The following is an 8595-nucleotide window of genomic DNA, read 5'->3' as shown; positions in this document are numbered from 1 at the left end:
GTTAAACTGTAACATTCTTAACATGGGAAAATAATACTAGTAACTCCTAAAAACTTTCTCATTATTAGAGCAGTTAGAAGGGAGAATACATAGAATAAGAAATGTAACTTCTAGTTCTAGGAAATCAAGGAGATTTTTCTTGATAATTTCTTGAAAGATGTTTAGACAATCCTTTGATAATGACTTTCAAATAGTCCAATAATTCTTAATCAGTTCTGGTCTATTCCAGGTCAGTTTTTCCAATGAGTTATTTCACATTTTCTATTTTGATCTTTGTTTTTGTCCTTGATTCTCATAAAGGCATTTAGCTTTCACTTGTTCAATTCTAATTTGTTAAGAAACTACCTTCTGTGATCTCTTCACATTTTGCCTATTCTGTTTTTTAAGGTTGTGTGTGTGTGTGTGTGTGTGTGTGTGTGTGTGTGTGTGTGTGTGTGTCTCCTTTACCAATTATTTCAAGATCCTTTTCCAGGCAGCATAAAAAACAGCAAAAGGAGGCACTCCTTCTAGGATATCTGAGGCTATCTATCTGTTGATGCTTTAAACTGCTTTCTCACAATTGTTTACAAGCTCAGAACAGTTCATTACCCAGTCTGATAGTGCTTCTTTTGGAGACCTAAACTCCCAGTTCCAGATCCCCAAGCCTAAAGAATCTTCAGTTCTCCTGTCCTCAGGCAATCCAGAGCTTTCTCTACAGCTTGGAATTACTTCCTTGCCTTGTTTTTGCTATTGATAGATTTTTCTTGTGGGACTGATAATAATCATTGTACTTGTAGAAGCATCATAAGGCAAACCTCTCCAAATAGTCTGGAGCTCTGGGCATCCTGGATAATTAGGGTTGGGGATCATATCACACAGGGATTCTTTATAGCTTGCCCTGATCAGGCCCAGAGGGTCAAAGATTTAGAGCTAAAATTGAGTCCAACCCTTCATTTAACAGATGATGAAACTGAGGGTCAGAGGTGTTAATTATATTCTATAAGTAAAAAATCGTCAAAGGCAAGATTCAAGCAAAGGTTCTTTTTGGCATCAAGTCCAGCCCTTTTAACCATCACATGATGCTCTCTGACATCTGATCTGGACTCTGTACCCACTAAGGAGGATTGCAAATATATACTCATCAAGTATATTCACCTTTCTATGGGGACAATACACCATCCTTTTTCTTCCTCTAGATACAGTCAGTCCTGGGGTTTCAGTCTCTGTTTGTTTGGGATTCATAAAGAGTAAGAGAGGACTATCTTTATTCTACAGGCAAGACACAGATAATTAAAAAATGCCCAAGCTTTTTTCTTCTGAGACTAGTCAGCAACAATGGCAACTTAGTGGTAGTGCACTTGAAAAAGGATTAGATCTAGAATCAAAAAGAACCAAATTCAAATCCTTTCTCAAATATTTACTAGGTAACTGTGGGCAAGTCAATTAACTTATTGATTTCAGTTTCCTCAATTATAAAATGGAGATCATAATAGCACCTACTTCCTTGTATTGTTGTGCGGTTATAATAAAATGAGATATTTATAAAACATTTAAAAAGACATATGTGTTACATATAATGTATGATTAATAAGTACTTGTTCCTTTCCTTCCTCTTTTCCTCTTTCAGAAGCTAGAAAGGAATGGCAGCTTTCACTGTGCTGGAAACTCAAGCTCAAGGCAGATTTGAGCAGGTTCCTGCAGGAGAAGGAAAGGTTTTTGTTTTTCCTTCTGCTAAAACTATCCCAAACTTCTATTTGTTTCTAGGAGTTGCTAACTTTTCAGACTATTCAACCTTCCAGATCACTAACAGCACAGTTGGGATCTCCTAGAATTTTAACACAATGAGACAGCAAATTGTGAAATACAATAAAAGGAAACCTGTTAAATGTTCTAATTCTTAAGAGTCCAGGTCTTCCCCATTAGATGATTCATTAGACATAACAGTCATTTCCAGAAAACATGAGACTTGGAGTAGCTAGATGGGCAGTGGATAGAGCACCAGCCTTGGAGTCAGTAGAACCCGAGTTCAAATGTGAGATATTTAATATTAAATATCTGGGCAAGTCACCTAACCCCAAGTGCCTCTCAAAAAACAGAAGACATGTGATATTTGGGTTCCCAAACTTTCACTTTCTGCTTTTTCTGATGGAAACAGCTTATATGAGATGTGTGAAATTTTAGGGGCATGAATGACCACAACCTCACAGGTCAGAGAAATCCCAGGGAAGCTGACAATCTGCTTCCACAATCTGCTGGTAATGGTTTGAGAGAAAAACTGTCACATCCATGTCATTCATCAGTTCTAGGAGAACCTGATCAAACTTGCCCTGCTCAGTAGTAGTTGCTTGTCTAAAAAAAATTCCCAAGGTGACTTTTGATTCTATTTTTTTTTTTTCAGGAATGGACTGTAACTCTCTCATCTGCTTACTTCTAAGATTCTTTTTACTCCATCCAACCTCTGTGATGAAATGTACTTGTCACACATTTATTCTTGAACATTTGGTTTCTTATGAATAGGGAAGGGAGGGACTCACCTAGATGGGAGAGGAGCAGTGAGCAGTATAGAGTGGGGTCTGATTCTGTCCCTTGTTAGCTAGGCAATCTTGGCTAAATCCTTATGCCATTCTGAGCCTCTGTTCCTTATCTCTTTCTTTGGTTTGGGGACTGTTTAAACAAGGGCAAACTATTTTTGAAAAGCAAAATTTAAAAATCACCTACATGGACCTACATGCTCTACTTGTAGTCAAGACAGAAGCCCCACATCTCCATAAAACCAAAGCCATGAAAGATGGCACTGACTCCTGACTTAAGACTCATTGGATGGTGGTCACTTGGGGCAGTTTCTTGTTCGATGGTTTCATAAGCATAGTGCAACCTTTGGAATCAGAAGATTTGGGCTCAAAATTGCCTCTGTCACCACCTATGTGAATTTTGGTAAACCACTGAACATTCTTGGGCTTCAGTTTCCTTAACTGTAAAATGAGAGAATAGGATTGATGGCCTCTATCATGCTTTTCAGTTCTAGTCTAGTTCAGTTCAATCGTCCTATGAGTCTATAGAAGTTAAGAGCTTTTGTGAGACAAATGAAAAGCTTGAGAGTTTTTGGGTGGGTAATTATCAGTTTATTAGACTAATAAATTGGTCAGTGGTCTCAGTAACCAAAGACAAAACCATGGCAATTCCTTTGGAAAAGGAGATATCCCTGATAGGTACAAATCAGATCTGATTTGGTGAACAAATAATGAGATGGACATATTAATGAGGTAGGTTAGCAATCTCCAGCTTTTTCCTGCTGAGAGCAGGACTTGATCATGAGACTCAGCCACCTCCAGCAACCTTACCAGGGGAATCCATTTCTACCCAGACCACTAAGTTGATTTTCTCTTTCATAAAGTGGGTTCTCCTAGACTCTCATGGAGAGGTATAATGATAGGGGCTTATTTCCTAGGGGCAATAATTCACCCAGATTAGATTCAGTTTGGAAAGTCTTTCAATTGGGTTGGGTCCCACCCAAGAAGACTTCAGAGCATGGATATCTGGAGGATTTAAGTAACCTCATCTATCAGCAATGTCCTATAAAGGGGCTTACAGGGGCTGAATGAGGAAATAAGAAAAACCTCAATCCCAATTTAATAATTTATTTTTCCATTATATTATCACTTCTCTCATGTGGCAATGAAGTGGGTGGGGCAGGAGATTCTCTTCATGGTGCTGGAAGTCTGTCAGTTCTTCTTGTGTTGTTCTGGTTTATAGAGCTTTTCAGCTCAGTTGAGAGCAGCAGATGTTAGAGTCATGATGTTATGTGTCATCTAGTTCTTGGCAGGGAATTTAAAAGAAAATACTTTCTCTGATGGACAAGCCACCACCTCACAAAATAGGATGCTCCAAATCCCCACATTTATTTTACTTGGAAGGAATACAGGGAGACTTCCAGTGTTCTGATTCTTCAGTATTCACCACATTTTTCTCCTTGACAATGCATGATCTTCCTGATGCTCCAGTCGAAATTCCTGGTACAGTCTCCTAAGATCTTCATTCTGGCCTCCATTCTGCAGGATAATTCTCCTGTCTTGTATTGGGTGATGAAATATACTGCAGCCGAAACCTTCTTTGACCTCATGATGTCTATGTGCTTCCAGAGCTCCATGAGTAGAGAAAATCCTGAAGCAAGTCAGGCACAGTAGGCATCTTCTGAAGGGTTGGCCCAGTCAGGAAGCTGGGGCTCTGGTCTTTTTTCAATGTCCCTTGAGGTTCCTGCCTTTTCCTCCATTATTTCCTTGCTGTTTTTTTCCAAAGTTGCCTCTTTGCCAATGAGTAGGCCCAAGGAGGATACATTCTGTGGAGAAGAATCTAGTGTACTCCCCTGCCATGCTTCCATGCTGTACATCCTAGACCTCTTTGGAATTGGTTCCAATTTGGCATCAAGATCCCATGCAATGTTCTCAGCTGTGATTGTTTCTACATGGAAGTAGCTGAAACTGAATGGATAATCTTCACTGTCAGAGAGTGAGGAGACACAGGAATGGTAAGAAGAGGAGGAAGAAGAAAGTGGAGAATAAAGTGATCCAGAAGCTTCTCTTTCCTCTTGCCTCTCAGCCCTGCCTTCCCCGCTGGGACCAGGCTGGACCAGATCTTCTGATCTCAGGAGCCCTGAGAAATGAAATGAAGAGGCTCTGTTTCACTCCTATAGGTAGACTTCACCTTTCCAGGCTCAACCACCTCTTCCTCAAAGAGTCAAAAGATCCCAGGTTGGGACTAACTCCTATAAAGAGCAAACAACCTCTAGGCTAGCCAGAAACAGCAAGTAGGAATCTGATGCCTTGGCAGGAACCATAGACATTTTCACCTTCAGGACTGTTTGTCGAGGGGGGGGGGGGGTTGAGTGTGAGAAAGCAGAGTGAACCTCAGCTGATTGGGAACTCCAGGTCCAGCTGTGCTGCTGAGATGTGGCTTTGGGTGAAAAGAAACCAGCACCTGGTAAGTGCAGAAGCAGCAGGACAGGGGCACTGCAGGCTATATGGGCACTTGCAGAAGGATGGAGCTCTTAGTTTGGAGTGGAGAGCTGAAGGGAAGCTTGAGGCATCATCCTTCCACCCCACAATTATAGGTGCTTACATTATAATACTACTAATTAAAAAAATTGAACCAGCAAAGAACCACCCCACTATTGAAACATATTATAGGAACAGGGAACAAACATGGGGAATCATCTTCAGAAAATACTTTAAAAAAAACAAAAAGCTTCTACCCCAAAGAGTAACATGAAATGGATCCCTGCCCAGAGAGAAATTATATTAGAACTCAAAAAAGAATTCAAAAATCAAATGAGAGACATTGAGGAAAAACTAAAGAAACAATTAAAATCATCCAAGAAAAACAAGATTATGGGAAAAAAAAGGTTTACCAATTAGAAAAGGAGGTACAGAGTCTTAAAGATAAAAATAATTCTTTAAAAATTAGAATTGGGCAAGGGAACAGTGAAGTTAAGAGACCCAGAAATAACAAAACAGATAAAAAAGAATGAGAAAATAGAACAGAATGTGAAATTTTTAAGAACAGATTTGAAAAACAGATCAAGAGAAAATTTACTAATTGGACTACCAGAAAGTTGTGACCAAAAAGAGAACCTTGACACAACAATGCAGTAAATAATCCTAGAAAATTGTCCTGGAGTGTAGAAATAGAAAAAATCCACTGATCACCACCTCAAAGAGATCCTTTGTGGAAAACACATAGGGATATTGCCAAATTTCAAAACCCTAAATCAAAGAAAAAAATTCTGCAAAAAACAAAAAAAAAAAAAATGAAAACAATTCAGATATGTTAGAGCTACAATTAGAATTGTACACTTAGCAGCAGCTACAATATAAGACCACAAGTCTTGGAATCATGACAAAAATATGTCCAGCAAAATAATCTTTTTCAATTAGGAAAAAGGGACATTCAATAAACTTGCAGATTTTCAGAACTTTCTAGCAACCAAACCTGAACTTAACAGAAAATTTAACACACAAGAGCCAATATCAAAGAGCAATATTAAAGAACCCAACATGAAAAACTGTTTAAACATGGACAAATTGTTTTTTATTTACATGGGAAATGTATACTTTAAAATTTACATCAACAATTAGGTAAGCTCAAAAAAAAAAAATTGGCAGAGTAAAGCTAAAAATAGTAATCATGTTATACAAATGAGGTGCAAAGGAGGAATAGTCATAGAGGCATTAGAAGGGGATGTCATATTTCTGAAAATCTACTCACATTGAGAATGGGTTCAATAGGCAATACTAAATATATACCATGAAGGGTATAGCACCCTCCAAAATCTATAAATAATGGGAGAGGGAAAAGTGAATGGGGAAGCAAAGGGCAAGGAAAGAAGACAAGGGAGGAATTCCTGGGTGGGGAGGAGAAGAGTAAGCCAAATTATGGAGCAGAATTTAATGAAAGAGGCAGCAGGGACAGGAAAGACTGTCTGTAGTATATGTGTTTATGTGTGTTTGTATGCATATATCTATATATGTATACATAAATACATCTTTTCTTAACTGTAGCTTGCTTGGAGGGGTGAAAGGGAGATGTGTGTATGTATGTATGTGTATGTATATATCTACATGTATATATATATATATATATATATATATATATATATATATATATATATATATATATATATATATATATATCTTTTCTTAATATAGCCTGTTTGGGATTGAGGAAGGGAAAATGAAAGGAGGAAAAAAGAATAAAGTAAATAAAGTGCACAGCAGAAGAAAAAAAACAGTAAACAGTTTACAAGAAAGTAAAGATGGATACTCATGAATATTCTAATTATATACTTTCTTAAATTGGCATTGTTATGTATTTTGAAACCTCTGTGATGTTCTGCTGGGCACATGTTTGTTTTCTTTCATTGTGTTTTGGAGTTTAACTCAGATCTTGCAGGCTCCAGGTCTGCCACTCTTACCTTCTAAGCCACCCAGTAATGGAAAAGCATACATGAAGGCAAAAATCTCTCATTCACTATGTTTAAAGCAGGTTTTAGTAGTAGTAGCCATGGTATATGGAGTAGAGTGCAACTGATGTGTGATCCATTTGGGGATTGGGGTTCTACAATGTGACCAAAAATTCTATGAGTAGAACTGGATGTTTTCTAAGCCCCATGAAGTAACTCAACTGAAAATAGGGAAAATTCCTCTCTTGTATTTGTATTCCCAATGCCCAATATATAGAGTAGTGGGTAGTCTTCCTAACCTTTTGTGTTGAAAAGCAATTAAGACAAATTTATTCTTTAACATTTGTTTTACTATGAATAATTAAGTCTAGAAGATAAACCTCAGGAGGGTCTTATAAATGAGTGAGGGAAACCAGGAGACATGGGACCTTGCCCTATCTGTCTCTGCTAAGCAATCTTGGGTAAGTCATTATGCCTCCTGTTCCTCATCTTTTTCTTTGGTTAAGGAATGGTTTGAATTTAAATACAAACTTTTTTAAAGCAACAAATTAAAAAAAAAGTTTCATCACTTGGATTGACATGTATGCCCTGTGATCAAGACAGAAGTCTTAAGTTTCCAGAGTGAGTCATGTAAGATGGCACCAATTCCTTATACTTACTGGGTGATATTGAGTAGTCACTTCCTATGGACTCTGGGATGTGGTACATCCTTTCCTCCCAGCCTCCTAAATTCTGTATCAACATTCTTCTCCCTTGGGTATTTCTGACCAATGGATCCTGTATCAATTCTGGTGAATGTTACCAGAACAGTCTTGGTAATTGGAAAACCTGATCTCACCTATTATCACTAGACAAAAAGTTGTTCAGCAACTAAGAGTTTGTCATGGTCCATTTCTCCATCAATAGAATCAGAGACAGATTGACTTTTCTGGCACACTCTGCTCTATTCAACACTGTCATTTTCTCATCTGTACAATGGACTCTGGACTGCCTGAACTCTAGTTTTCTATGTCTTAATATTAAACTCCTTTGATTATTTCTTCCTGTTGAATATAACTCCTTAAGTGATAGGAATCAGGGTATTTGTTGATTCTTTTGATATTTGTTGTGTTTGATGCTCTTATTAACCAAGCAAAAATCTACTTTTGTTAGCACTCACCAGAAGTATCTCATCTTCAAACTCATCATTATTCTCCTCAAACTTGACAATGTTTTGATTTCTTCCACTTACCTAACTCTCCATCTTGCCTCATAGCCATCCTTCTTTCCCCTGGAGGAAATTCCTAGCTCTTACCATCTGAATTCTGTGATCCTTGGCTATTAGGCTCAAGATCCTCACGTTGTCTCTTCATAGTGAGGGAATGAATATAATGAGGGAAAGGATGTCCCTTGAGTCCCCAGTTTCCCTTGTCTCAATACCCAAGAGGATCTGAGTCTCTATGTAATGAACAAGAAATGGTCTTTACTTCAACTGAAGCTACTCAAACCTTCCAAAGAAGGGTGGATCTAGACAGCAATCCTTAGAGCTGTCTCTATTCTGAGGATCTGTTAGAATCCTAATGAGCACCAAGACCCTGCAGAATGCTGTGATCTCATCAATGACTTGGGATGCTTCTGTATTCAACACATAGCAACAGCAGAACTCTCATTCATCACCATTG

The 8595-nt window shown here is 38.1% G+C and overlaps 1 protein-coding gene across 1 annotated transcript; it reads right to left on the bottom strand.

The window, feature by feature from the left end:
• Positions 1 to 3851: 3851 nt before the first annotated feature.
• LOC141566464 (protein FAM170A-like) lies at positions 3852 to 8388 on the bottom strand. Its single transcript, XM_074311024.1, is given in 3 exon segments — positions 3852 to 4159; positions 4162 to 4629; positions 8229 to 8388. Coding segments are annotated over 3 exon segments (753 nt in total). The 5' UTR covers positions 8287 to 8388; the 3' UTR covers positions 3852 to 3932.
• Between the last annotated feature and the right edge of the window lie 207 nt (positions 8389 to 8595).

Source organism: Sminthopsis crassicaudata, chromosome 4, assembly GCF_048593235.1.
Source record: "Sminthopsis crassicaudata isolate SCR6 chromosome 4, ASM4859323v1, whole genome shotgun sequence".
In the NCBI taxonomy this organism is placed as follows: Eukaryota; Metazoa; Chordata; class Mammalia; order Dasyuromorphia; family Dasyuridae; genus Sminthopsis; species Sminthopsis crassicaudata.
This window is presented reverse-complemented; position numbering and strand designations above follow the sequence as displayed.